This window comes from Nycticebus coucang, chromosome 16 (assembly GCF_027406575.1).
Source record: "Nycticebus coucang isolate mNycCou1 chromosome 16, mNycCou1.pri, whole genome shotgun sequence".
In the NCBI taxonomy this organism is placed as follows: Eukaryota; Metazoa; Chordata; class Mammalia; order Primates; family Lorisidae; genus Nycticebus; species Nycticebus coucang.
In genome coordinates, this window is record NC_069795.1 from 869,971 (window position 1) to 884,433 (window position 14,463).

At 48.2% G+C, this 14,463-nt stretch overlaps 1 protein-coding gene across 10 annotated transcripts in view; it reads right to left on the bottom strand.

Annotated features, from left to right (window-relative positions):
* The window catches only part of PCBP3 (poly(rC) binding protein 3), a 273,796-nt gene that overhangs the window by 34,647 nt on the left and 224,686 nt on the right, over positions 1-14,463 (bottom strand). For 5 of the 10 annotated variants that reach the window (XM_053565895.1, XM_053565894.1, XM_053565893.1 and 2 more), the window contains exon 1: positions 9,447-9,465. The exons of the other annotated variants lie outside the window; for them this stretch is intronic. In XM_053565895.1, coding sequence (XP_053421870.1) covers positions 9,447-9,459 — 13 coding nt within the window. In that variant the 5' untranslated portion in view covers positions 9,460-9,465. Of the gene's footprint in view, positions 1-9,446; positions 9,466-14,463 lie in introns of those variants that run through there. 10 annotated transcript variants of the gene reach the window in all.

Below are 14,463 nucleotides of genomic sequence, written 5' to 3' on the forward strand. Positions count from 1 at the left end.
CCTCCACCCAGAGCAGGAGTGCCTGCCAAGCCCAGACAGTGGAGGGTCCCGGCATGAAGCAGTCAGAAAACACCTTCTAGATACATGGCACTGGTTGGACTACTTCTGAGGACACTCATTTGGTGAGGTGACTAAGCCAATGGGGCAAAACTCAAGCTTCATTGTATGAGTTACAAAGAACAAGACAAGCAGTGAAACCAAAGCTCCTAACTGGCAACCTAGTGCCAGAGGCCTCAGTGGCCCAGCCTGTGTACTGTGCTCTGCAGAGCCTATGTGAGGCTTCTGGACACAAAGGGCCCTCCCGAAGCCCCTGTGCTCTCCTGGGCCAGTCCCTTCCCTGGGGGTGCCGGGTATTCCCTCATGGATGGATACAGAGGACAGGTCACTCCACAGTGGCAGAGTGCAGGGAAAAACAGGTGTCCTTGTAGGACCTGTGCTCACAATTGAGGTTAAAAGGATGGAGGCAGAGGCGGTGTGCATGCACAGAGCAAGCGGGTGGGGTCAGAAGGGCTCTTAGCGCTGAAGGGGCAAGAGGTTCACGAGACACGTAGCCAAGGATGGAGGGTCCCCTGCCCCTGGCTCTGCATAGGAGTGACCAGGTGGTGCAGTGTCAGGCAATAGGGAGGAGGGAAAAGGAGGGCTGGACAGCAAGACACAGCCTGGAGACATGAGGGTCATGGAGGGGTGGCCACTTGGTTGGCAGCAGTGGGCCAAATTCCATATGGCCCAGGACCCAGTGTCAGGTGGCTCAGTGCAGAGGTAGGATAGGCCTCTCAGTGACCTACTCACCTGCCCGTGCATACCTGGGAGGTGGGTAGAGGCATTGGGAGAACTCCCACACACTGTCCATGCTTAGTCCTTCATTGAATAGCACTGTGGCACTGGGGCCTGGCTGATGCATCCTTCAGGACAAAGCCCTGTGAAACCGCCCATAAGCCCCTCCCGTGACCCAGCTGCTGGCCTCAGCCTTCCATTTCACCTGCACTGATGGGGCTGGAGCCACACACAGAAGAGACAACGGATGAAAAATTGGGGCAAACAAAAGGTTTTCCTCATCAAAATATTTAATAGCTCTAAAACATGCCCAGAGAGAATATAGAGCACAGAAACAGAACAGAACCCAGTCACATACATGATGTGCATAAGGAAAAACCTGCACGAAGCTCCCACGCAGGCTTTCTGCTGCACAAAATGCTAGCTGCAGACATGCTGGTGTGACAAGCACTTCTAGACACACATATTTTAAAAAATATGTTCACAGGAAACTTCAACAAGCTCAAATTGTTAGTTCTTATTACTATTTGTAATAAAGTGACAGACACTTTGTAAATAACAATGATTTTAACAAAGCACTTTACAAGGGCCTTCCATAGCAAAAACAGTTTTAAACACCATCATCATATAGTAAGTAATGTTCTCTGTCCTCACTACCCATGTGTGACTATTTACACAGAAAACAGGAATCCACTGGCCACACTCTGGGCACTAAACAAGTAGCCTCACATGGTGGCCGCTGCACAGAGAACATCCAAGGAGCAGATAGTTCTGCTGACACACAGATCCCATGCTTATTTCAGGACATTTGACCCTAAGAACTCAGGAGGGGCAGGAGGACTCCCAGTGCAAATGCTTAGTGTGGCCCCGAGGACACAGCGAGGCACCTAGACAGACCCTGCCACATGCCAGCACCAGCGGGCCAGTTGCGTTGCCAGTTCAGGTCCTGTGCTTCCTTTCCAACAGCAAGCATCTCCTCTCTGCCAGAGGACAGCAGTGCCCTGTGGATGTCTATTACATAAACATTTCCAGCCCAGGAAAGAGAAAGTGGGTCAGCTCCTGCCAAGGGTGCCGGCTGTCAACAGCCATCAATCACACACATGGGCCAGTGGGCACAGCACAGTGGCAGGAATAAGGGGCAGCTCTGGGGAGTGGTGGGGTCATTGTGACTCGCTATGTTGGACTTGGGAACCCCCGCACCCTCCCCCCCCCCCGCTCAGCCAGCAGCCCCCACTTTAGCAGCCACTGTTACATGGACCATCCAATGCCTGTTCACAGCTAGTGAGCGGAGGGGACCTGGGGTCTGAGTGGCTTCCTCATTCTCTGGTGACAGGGATCCAAGGCCAATTCAGAGGATAATTCTCAGCACAAAGAGTTCACCCTGAGCAAACGCCTCCTGCACCTGCTATTCTAGAAATTGGCAGATCTCTCTTCTAAGGCCTTTGCTCTCTTCAGGGTAGGGATTTTTGCTCTCGCTTTGCTCTCTTCAGGGTAGGGATTTTTGTTTAATGGGTGGAAGAGGAGAAACAGGCCTGGTAACCCCTGGGGTGTCTGGGGGTCCGACCCCTCCCCACAGGGAGCATGTCTAAGCAAGGGTTTATATGCCACTGCGTGTAGACACCGTTCCCTCAATGTGCCCCAGCCCAGGATACACTCCACACCCTGGACTCTCAGGGAAGCAGATTCTAACAGACACGTACATGTGAGAAGTGTGACTGTCACAGCCACTGCCCATCCTGCCTGGCCATCGACAAGTCCTAGCCACTTACTACAGCCTCTCCCATCCCAAACCCCCGCTCTCACCAGGGCCAGCAACACCCTCACCAGCAGCACAGACCCCGCCCTCCTCCAAGCCTTTTCACAGCTTCCTATTCCAGGCTCAGCCCCAGCCTGCACCTCTGTCCCACAGGCCTCAGCTGAAAACCCCACCACTGGTGGAGAAGCACCTTCTCACTGTGCAACTTTGCCAGGTCATAGCACCTGCTTGCAGGGCATCCTTGTGAACAACCATCCCCATTTCTAGAACACAGGGTCCTGGAGCCATGTTCGCAGGCAGAGCACAGTCCTGGCACTCACTTGGGGATGGCCGCTAAACAAATGAGATCAAGGGGACTGGATGAAAGACACTGAAGGGACAGGGCAGAGTGTGGGGCAGGTCTGAGGGGTCCTCTGAAGCTCTGTCCAGTGCAAATGCCTTGAGGCACAGACCCCTTCAAGGATAGGCTCAGAGGCCCAGCATGTACTAACCAACACTTGGTCCTCATGTGTGACACGTTTCATAGCCTTTCAAAGGCACCACTGTTGAATAAGCTGACACTGAAGTCTACGGGACTGCCACACGTCACAGGTACACACCTGACCCTGGGCGCCGCTAGCACAAGTACACACCAGCACCCACACGTCTGTACCCTGTGGTCCTCCTCCTGCTCCACCTACCACTTCCCCAGTTTGCCTATTCCAGGATTTCTAGACGTTTATATAAATGCAATCACATTGTATTTATTCCTTTTTGCCTGGCTGCTTTTACTCAGTATTTTCTGAACATGTATCCATGCTGCTGAGTGTATCAACAGTTCATTTCTTTTAATCACTTTGTGTTAAAATTTTTTTTTTAGAAAATTAAATATCTCAAAATATTATGGGAATACAAATGTTTTTGGTCACATGTTTGAGTCAGGGCTGTAAGTGTGCCCAGCACCCAGATGGCGCTCCCTGCACCTGCCCCATCCCTGATTCCCACTGAGTTCCCCTCTTCACATCCATGCTCATGGTTAGCTCCACTTGGACTGCGAGTCCACATGGGGGATGTTTTTCCATTCACTAGATATTTCACTCAGGATAATGGTCTCCAGTTCCATACAAATTGTTGCAAGAGGCCTTAATTCATCCTTCTTCATGGCTGAGGACATTGTTTTTGATCATTAAGTAGAGTTCCATTGTATGAATAAACCACAAATTTGTTTTCATTTGGATTGTTTCCAGTTCAGGGTTAAGAGGAATAAGGGTTCCGCAAATGTTCGGGAGAGGTGCTTTCATTCCCCATGGTAAACACCTCACACAGAACAGCTGCATCCCATGGGGGTATGTGCTGAACTTTTTAAGGAGCTTCCAACACTCTTGCAAAGTGGCTATGTTACTGTACCCTCGTGTTGGCAGTGTGGCACACATCCCTGCCAACACTCGGCGTGGCCTGTCTTTCTAACTGTAGCCATCCTAGCAGCTCGTGGTGATACCCAGTTCTAGGGTGCAGCTGACTGCAGAGGCAACAAGACCTGGGGTGGGGGTCCTCAGCACATTCACCCCGATTTCTCATATTAGCCTCTGGGCCTGTCTGCTCCATCCTCTCCTATAGCCGGGAATCTGGTGTGGGGCTGTGGAGCAGCTCCCAGGTATACCTCGTACCCCAGCCCAGGTAGGGACAGACTCAGTCCAGCCTGTAGTGTCCTGAGCAAGGGCTCTGGCTGGGCTGGGGTGGGCCAGATGCTTTCAGGGCAGGCAGTGTGCCCACATGAGCACAGGAGCTGCTGTTTCTTGATGAGTATCTTCAGTGGAATGAGAGTGATGGGCTGGAACCATTCTCCTCCTGGGCAGGCAACAACGGATGTCACATGCTACGTTTACTTGCAGAAGCTCACCTGGTTTTCAAAAGTATTTGCTCTCTAATGTTATTCTGGAGAGCTTTGGGGGGGGGATCAGAATGCCCACATCCAGATGAAATCTCTGAGTACCTAAGTGCTCTTCCCTGGAAAAGGCCAGTGCCACAGCCAGACACACACTGCAGGTGAGATGCACCTGTGGCAGCTGTCCCAGAAGCCTCGGAGGGGAGACAGGTGTGTAAAAATCACAAAGCTAGCAAAAGGTGCTGCTGGGCCTGAAACACCTGTCTCTTAACACCAATGAAAACCCCTACCCAACAGCAGGCTCTGGGCGGGGGCAGGAAAGGTGGCTGCGGGGCAGTGGCCGGCTCTGGGTGGCCTTGTCGCCTGTCAGACTATGGAGTCTGCTGAAGATAAGCACTGGGTTCCCTGCACCCTTGCAGCTCTGAAGGGCAGTCTGCAGCTGGAGGAGTCTCTTTGAGCTGTGTGCCAGGGATGCACAGATGCCTGTGTCCCTGCACTCAGGGCACCAAGACGGAAGAGGAAAACCTCTCAATGGCTTCAATGCTCTAGGCTTGGTGGGACTTAACAACTCTTTTCCAGTCAGAGAACACAGAAAGCAGAGCTTCTGCCTCTGAGTACAGCGCCTCTCGCTCAGCCCACTTCCGGAACCCCTCTGGGCTTTTCTGTTGGGCAGTGCCCAAGCACCACAAGACTGAAAATGGGTAGATAATAATTCCTCTATTCCAGCCAAATACCACAGAAAAAACTGCACCATATCAGGCAGTAAGGAGGGATCCCACATCCTATACTGAAATGGCATCAGAGAAGGCTAAGCAGAGGCTTGTCACCCTGCCTGGTGGTAATAGCCTCCTTGCCACATGGTGTCAGTGGGGGCCATGTGGGATAGTAATGGGAGGTCATATTCCCAGCATGGTCTGATGATGTTTAAAAATATTTAAAACAATTATGAATGGGGAGGGTAGAGAAGTAAGGTTTCTACCCTTCCCTCAAATTAGAAATTAGTAAAATATTGACCATAGTAGAATTGGATATATATATACACACACACATATAAAATACACATACACACACCTGAGACAACCACATAGAGGTACAATCAAAAACACTATTGATAAATCAAAATGGAATTCTAAAACAATAGTCACTAAACCATAAGAAAACAGGAAAAAAACCTTAAAACCAGAGAAACAACAAAGAGAGCAAACAAAAAATGAAATGGCAGACTTAAGCTCTAACATATGAATACTTTATTTTAAATGTAAATGGTCTAAATACACCAATTAAAATACACAGAGATTGGCATAGTGGATTAAAAACATGACCCAATCATATGCTATCTTCCGGAAACTCACTTCAAATAGAATAATATAAGCAGATTGGAAATAAACTAATGGGAAAAGATGTATCATGGAACCATTAATCAAAAGAAAGCAGGAATGGTAAATCAGATTAATATCAGATAAACTAGACTTCAGAGCAATGAAAATGGTCAGTGACAGAGACATTATATAATAATAAAAGGGTCAGTCTATGAGTGAACAATAGTAATGTTAAATGTGCATGAATCAAATAACAGCTTCAAAACATGGGAAGCAAGAACTGATAGAAATGAAAGGAAAAATACAAAAATTGATAAGAACTCAACAGTACCATCAACCTACTGGGCTAAGCAACATTTACAGAATACTTCAACTAGCACCAGCAGAGTACACATTCCTTTCAAGCACGGAAAGCGTAGATACCAAGGTAGACTATATCGTTGGCCATAAAACAAACAACCAATTTAAATGAATCCAAATCACATAGTGTGTTCTCTGACCATAATTGACTCAAACCAGAAACTGTAACAGGAAAATCTTGGAAAGCTCTTGGAAACTAAATATACACATCTAACTAATTTATGGGTCATAAAAAAGTACATTGACCTGAATGGAAACAAAAATGCAACACATATTGAAGGACACAATGCAATCCATGCCGAGAAATTTGTAGAACAAAATGCATACATTCAAAAAGAGAAAAAGCACAAATAATTTAAGCTCTCACTTTAAGAATCTGGAAAAAGAAGAGAAAAACAAGTCTAAGTAAGCAGAAGAAAGGAAATAATAAAAAGCAGAACACAACACTGGCATAAAAACAGAAAAACAGACCAGTGGAACAGAGAAATCCATGCATTTATGAGCAATTGATCTTAAACAAAGGTGCCAAAAACACACAATGGGAAAAGGATAATCTCTGCAATACATTTTACTGGGCAAATTGGATATCCATATGCAGAAGATGAAATTAGACTCTTATTTCACACTGTACATAAAAATCAACTCAAAATGGGTTAAAGACTTGAATGTAACATCTGTAACTGTAAAACTACTAGTGAACACATAGGAGAAAAGATCTATGATGCTGATCTGGGAAAAGATTTTTTTTGGGGGTGGGGATATGATCCCAAAAGCATAGACATGAAAAACAAAAATAGACAAATGGGATGACATCAAACTAAAAAGCTTCTGCACAGCAAGGGAAGGATACTCTTGTAAACCATGTATCTGATAGGGAGCTAACATCCAAAATATTTAAAGAACTCAATGGCAAGAAAATAAAACACTCAATTTAAAAGTGAGTATAGGCTCTTTCTCAAAAGAAGACATGCAAATGGCAAAACGATATATGAAAATATGTTCAACATCACCAGTCACTGGAGAAATACAAATCAAAGCCACAATGAGATATCACTTCATCCCAGTCAGAGTGGCTATTACCAAAAATGCTTGTGAGGATGTAGGAAACGTAGGAAACTCTTACATACTGCTGGTAGGAATGTATATTAGTACAGCCATAATGGAAAATACTACAAAGTTTCCTCAAAAAATTAAAAATTGGACTAGCATATGATACAGCATCCCCATCTCTGGGTACACACACAAAAGAGATGAGATCAGCCTGTGGAGGTGACGTGAGTTCTCCTGTGCTCACCACAGCACTGTGGAATGGTCTACATGTCCATCAATGGACAATCAGATACAGAAAATGTGGTGTGTATATACCCACACAATGGCCTACTGTTAAGCCTTAAAAAAAAAGAGAGAAATCATGTCATTCGTGACACCATAGATGAACCTGGAGGACACTGTGCTAAGTGAAAGGCACCAGGCAGACAAGCAGAGGCGGCGTGGCCTCACTTACATGGGGAGCCTGGGAAAGTCAAACTCTTAGAAGAAGAGAATAGAAAGTGGTTTGTGGGGGTGGTGATCACTGTGGGGAATGGGGAGACCATGGTCAGTGGTGCAGCTCGGCAGTCTCACCCAGTCAGAACGAGCAGTGCTGCAGGCCCAATGCATAGCATGCTGACTGTGGGTAATAATACGTTGTATTCTTGAAAATTGCTAAGAGAGATCTTACAAAAAATAACTCACAAAAAATAACTGAGATAACAGACACACTAATTAGCTTGATTTAATCATTTCATATGCACAAAACATTAATGAATAGAATTCAACAACATATAGCTAAGATTATACGCTATAACCATTCTTCCACTGATGCAAGGCTGATTGCATCATTGAAAATCCAGCAATGTAACAACAAACTAAAGAAGAAAATCTGTGTGATCATGTCAATGCATTCAGAAAAGTACTTAAAAAAAAATTCAGTACCCATTCACAGAAATAGGAACAGAAAGAGCTTGCCCAGCTTGTAAAGAGCATCCATGAAAGAAAGACCCCCATGGCCCCATCAGCTGGCCCACGGCACTCTGGCTCTGAACACGAGGGTGAGGCAGGAGCTGCCTGAAGTCACAGTCAGCTTCTAAGCTCAGCGCTAGCCCATATTTGCCTCAGGTTGAAACCCTGGGGTTTCCTCCCACTGTCCACACAACTCAACCCAGGCTGAGTTCCTACCGCCCTCAGGGCTTCTGTAGGAGGGCACCCCCTTCCAGGCCTCGGTTGCACCTCATGTCCCCAGCCTTCCTCATCACAGTCTGGCCCTGCCACAGGCACCCAGTGACCTTGCAAGGGCAAAGGGCACACTTGTCTCTGTCATCACCACTGACCCTCAGGTCCCAGCACCATTCCTGGCCCATGGGGGTCCTCAGTACATATTTAAGGACTAGTACGGTACATGTGATGAACACTGAGCCCACCTCAGTCTCCACAGGCTACCATGAAATCAGAATTGAGTGACTTCTAAATCTGATCCTCACGCACGTCCAAGGCACAGTTCCCATTTCCCCCAGTTTGCTCTGGTGCTCTGCACCCCTCATGTCAGAGGGTCTCCTTGGGTCTGCCGTGTGCTGGGGCCATAGCAGAGGCCAGACCTGGAGCGCGGCCCCTAGCAGGAGAGGTTTGTGGGCTGGGTGGGCAGAGCCTTCCCAGAGGGGCTGCTGGGGACAAGGAAGCTGCCCTCTCTCTTGAGCTCAGTCCCAGAAGAGGGCAGAGGGACACTTGCAAAAGGAACATGTTGGATTAGGGTGAATAAAAAGGATGCAGGAAAAAACATCATGAAAACGGAACCAAAGACAACACAAAGCAGAAATAGACAACAAAAAACGGCATCGTTTTTTAAGTTTTTGAAATACATGACTGTTTTAGCTTTCCTTTATTGGAGGTAGTCTACTTTAAAAGGCTTATTTCTGTTTTTAATTTCACTGGTTTTTGGTCTTATTTTATTATTTACTCCCTTCTGCTTGTTTTGTTTTCTTTTCCTTTTTTAAATTTTTTTAAAAGTTTCTTCAAGTAGAAGTTTATTGTTTGGAGACCTTTCTCCTGTTTTAATGAGAACATTTCATGCTACAAATTTTCTTACAGGTACTGATTTACCTACCAGTTCTGATACATTGGGGTTTTTTTCTCATTCTTAGTCCAAAATATTTTCTAATTTCCTCTGATAATTTCTCTTTGGCCAATGCACTATTTAAAGCTGTGTGTTTTGATTTTCAAGTTTTTGGAAATTTTCTAGTTATCTTTGGTTACTGATTTACAGTTTAGTTACTGCGTTCACTTCAATTTGTTAGGCTTTATTATTATCTATCCCCCACACCGTGCACACCCCACATACCTATGCAGACCATGCGCACTGTGCTGTCTGAGGCCATCTGCAGGTCTCTGAAACGCCTGTCACTTCCCCTGGTATTTTGGTGTGGACTTTGCACTGACCTGACCCCATGTTTACTGACACTGACGCTGTCACCTCCATTCTGTTACTGCATCTACACCATGAATTTTTAATTTCAGTTATTAGATTTTCCAGTTCTAAAATTTCCATTTTGTTCTTTTTAAAGTTTTCTATTTCCTTGGGATACCTTAACCGAATTCACATCCGGAGGGCTCTCATTCTTCCATGTGGTTACAAAGGCGGCATCAATGTCTCTGACTGTGTAGCATGTGAGCCACCGCTGGTTGGTACCTGTGGATTATAGTTTCCCTTTCATGGGGCTGGGAGTTCTTAGTTCTTCCTATGTTGAGTGTGCACATTGGGTTGTCTCTTGGACACTTGGAATATCGTTCTAGCATTCCAATTATTACTGCTTAAATCTGAAGAATTATGATATTTCTACCTAGTTCTAGTTGTTAGTCCTATGGCCTTCAGTTCTGTAGTGACACCTGACTCTGTCCAGATTACTCCGCCCAATGTCTGCCCTTAGGGGCAGACCCACAGTGTGGAGTCCCTGGCATGCCCAGGAGCTCACATGCAGCTCCCTCCTCTCTGCTGCTCTTTGACTCTCTCCTGGTGAGAGCCAGGGTAGATGCACTGGGACCACAGCTCATCAGGCCATGGGAGGAGCCCCCTCCCGCTGCATGTGGCCTAAGGCTACCTGGGGGTCAGAGAGGCTGGAAGACGTACTTTCCTGCTGCTCAGAGATACTGAGCTTCCCTTGGTGCTCTCCTGCTGCACCCAGGGTGCACTTCTGGGTTCCTGGCCACCTGTGCTTCCAGGCTGGGGGATGGGAGGAGGAGACAGCAGGATGTGGCTGAGTGCCCAGGTAGCAGCTCCACGAATTCTGCCCAGAAGATCTGATGGGAGGGACAAGATGGTGTGTACTTGCTCTAATTGCCAAATCTGCTTAAAACTACTCCAACTGCACTGAAATTCTGGTAAAACAAATTTGCCAATCTTTGTTTCTAAAGAATATTCAATAAACAGAACGCTAGTAACTCTGCTGCCACAGTTGGAAGAGTTGTGCATTGTTCTGCTGCAGCACCGTGCTGCAGGCCTGCGTTTCCACACAGGTGAATGTGCCCCATCCCAACCTAACAGGGCGCTATGAGGCCAAGCAGTGATGGGCTGACAACAGGCTCCTTACCAAAAGGCAGGTAGACTTTACTTTGTTTTCACACTAGTCATAATAAAAGCAACATTTTGTCAGACTTGGAGGAAGGAGCTCATGCCTTGAGAGCACGATGTAATGTCCACCTTGCAATGCTTCTACCACGGGGGGAAGGGTAAGCGGCTCTGGGTACTGACGTGGGAATGGTCTTACTACTGTCTATGGTCGTGCCATGGTCACCCTGGCAGTGAGCACAGCAGAGCTCGAGTTCTCGCCAACATGACACTTCTCCCAGAGAAGGGGTTTAAGTCCTGCCAGCAAAGCGCCATCTGTGACCCCCATTAGCTGTGCTATCCGGGCTGCACCCAGGGTCTCAGCTGTGTGGGGGATGTGACCGTGGAGAGGGCCACAGACTTGATTTATCGAATTTAACAGCTCAGTTCCTGCATCAGGCTGCATGAAGCCAGGGAGGAGGAAACCGACAGAGCTCATTAGCTGCTCTGCTGTCTGTGAGAGACTCACAGTGCACACTATGTCCTTGAGGCCATCGGGGCAGGAGCAGGCGGGGGCTCTGTCATTCCGTGCTCTTGCAGCCACCACTGAAAAGATGCCCACGGATGCTGCAGCCCTGACTTCTGTAAGCATGCTAAGTGGACTGCTCCCTTGTCATTCAAGTGTCAAGATGGACAAAGGGAATGGGGCTGGGACTCGGCTCAGGTCTGCAGCACACTGGCCTAGGGTCTGGAACCTGCTTTTCTCTCCCTGGTGATGTGCCTGGCTCCCCAGAGCGGCCAGCATCCCCAGTGCCTCCTCTGGGAAAAGTGACCAGGGGCCGAGCTGGCATCCACATGAGGATGCACCACTCACCAACGTCCCATTGCTCCAGATGCACATCTCAAAACCAGTAAGTTCTGAGCCAGGGTGGGCCTCCCTGAGGGCTGATGCCCAAGCTACCAAGTGTGGATTCGACTCACCTTGTGGTCGTGTGGAGGCAGCTGTTCTGTGTCCTGACCCCACATAACCCTCAGGCCAGGAGCACACACCTCATCCTCAGGGACCCTCTGGTCATAGTGGGGGCTGCCAGCAGCCCAGGAGGAAGGGTCCAGCAGGGGCACCTTCTCCCGCATGCTGGGATGGAATTCTTACCAGGCACTATGGACACAGGATGGAGGAGCTCATGGTTTGGTGAGAAGTCAGACTGTAGGTAGGTCACTGGCAACCCTAAGGCTCAAAACCAACATTAACTCCTCCCTTGCCCCTCAGTAGGCTCCTCACAGGTCAAAGATCCAGAAGCAAAAGGTGAACGTGCAACTCTCTTTCAAGGAAGTAAAGGAGATTTCCTTAAATCTCAGGAGAGCAGGCCTGGCCTTTCCCCTGGTGCTGAGAGGGCCCCTGAGACTATTCTCTCCTGCCCTTGCTCTGGAGGCCTCTGGGGGAAGCCAGAGTTGGGTCAGAAGAGCCAGAGAAGGCAGAGAAAATAGCAGAGTCACCCTGAGCCCAGCAAAGTGGGGCCCCAGGGACCTTGTCCACTCGCCAGAGTCCGTCTGTTGTATTCCAGTGGACACAGGCAGTAAAGGGCAATGTCCAGTAGCCACTGACCCACAGCTTACTCTAGACATGCTTCCACTGTGCTGCAACTAAGGAGCTACCAGAACATGTGCTGGTCACTCCAGACATCACTATACACCAGAGCACGAAGTGGAATGGGCCTGTATAAGCTGAAAGCCAGTCCAGGTGGGGATGCCCCAAACCTCCTGCCACAGGACCAGTGGGAGCTAGATGTGGTTCCTAATGGGGGCTCCTGACCAGGGAGCAGGCTGGGAAGGAGGTGCTGAGTCAGGGCTGTTATACCACCTAAGCCAGTCCCTGCTTTGTGTGGAGGACCCTCCACTGTACTGTGCCCTCCCTTGGACTTGGGTTTCCCCATGCACACTCTGCTGTGTGTCTGCACGCCCTGAACTTCCAGTCCCTCTGCAAGGTCTCTCCAGAGTATGCCACGGGAGTCAACCCCACAGCAAGGGGTTGCGAGGGGCACATGAAACCCAAATGCTCTACAGATAATGATGAGAAGGTGGGATGTTACCAATGACTGTATAGCAAAAGCTAGAAAATTAAAATTTAAAAGAAGACACCATTTAGAAGAACAAGAAAAAAATCAAAGTATTGAGATAAATCTCAACAACATATGAGCAAAACTCCAATGTAGAAAACTATGAGACATTATTAAGAGCAATTAAAGAAGACCCAAGAATTAGAAAATATGAGCTCGTGGACTTGAATACCCAATAAGTTAAGATGTGAATTCTGATCTACAGATTCTATTCCATAGACAAATTGATCATAAAATGTGAACGAAAAATTCACAGGTCAAGAACAGTATGAGGAAAAAGGACAAAGTGAGAAGACTCATTTCACCAGTGGCTGAACACATGGAGCTGCAGCACCCAGCCCAGCGACAGTGGCACAGGTGCAGACACACAGGCCCGGGGCTCGGCCGGAAAGCAGGACAGGCTCACACAGAGCCTGCTGGATGATGCAGGAAGGGTGCCGAAGCCCCCTGTCACCCCACCCCTCAGGTTAATTCCAGGTGCGCCTGAGTTTACATAGGACATAACGGAGCAGCTTTTGTAAGACAGCACAAGGGAATACTGGGGGTGGGAGTGGGGAGGGATAGATGTAAGATAGCTCAGCTGTTAAGAAAGAGCTTGAGTTGAACTACACTAGAACTCAGATTGTTTTGTGCATCAACACACACTGTCAGGAGAGAGAAAAGTGCTGCTCACTTAGGCCCTATGGGCCCCTATCCAGAGAGCATCTATTTTGCTCCTTGAAAAGTGGACAAAGGCAGTGAACAGGTACATGCCCCCCCAAGAGCGGGGCATCCTGTGGCTAATGAACACATCAAGGGCAGTCAGTCTCATCAGCCCTGAGGGAGCTGCAAATTAAAGTCATGGTCACATGCCCACATGCCCCAGGAAGGAGAAAGCACAACACCTCCCCAGCCACCACTGTCACTGAGCACACGTGTGGCACGAGCAACCTGGTACATCTACTGGGAACCTGGTGCCGTCCAGCAAAGCTAACCACATGCATATGCCACCACCCAGCGATCCAGCTTCTAATTAGACAGATGCTCTGAGATTCTAAGTCAACATTACCAAGCAGAGTTAACAACACATGCAGTGTCTCCATGGGTTTATCCTGGGATGGTAACACAGTGCAGGAGACCCCCAACATAGCTGATAAGCCAAGGAGTAGCCCCCAAACCACACAGACAATTGTAAATGACACTGACACCAGCAGAATGTCCACCACTACACGCCAGCCCGTGGGAAGCTGCAGGATGGTAGCAGGACAGCTCAGCTTACAGACGTTTAACATAGCTCATGGCTGTCACTGGTCAGGTCAAAGCAAATGCAACCCAATAGGAGTAAAGAAACATCTCAAGAAGGCAAAGATAATTTACGAGAGACAAAAGCCCAGCCCTGACTTCAAGTCTGTGTCACCAGCTTTCACTCTGACTCAGGTCAGGTCAGGACTGCACCTGCTGCCAGGAGGGTGAAGGTCAGGGAGGAACTTAGGGAAATATAGCACATTAGCTCAAAAAGCAATGGAGGCCAAGTTGAGAAGCATGGCGGATTTCAATGAAAAATAAAACCCAGCCAGTCACAAAGGCTAAGGCTGCAGACAGGGTCTGCTGGACACCACTGCCCTCAGGGTCCCTTGGGAGAGGTGGAAATTGCTTAAGGAAAAGCTGCCAGAGAGAGACGTGCAAAACCTTCGCTCTCCCCGACCCAGGGCTGTGTA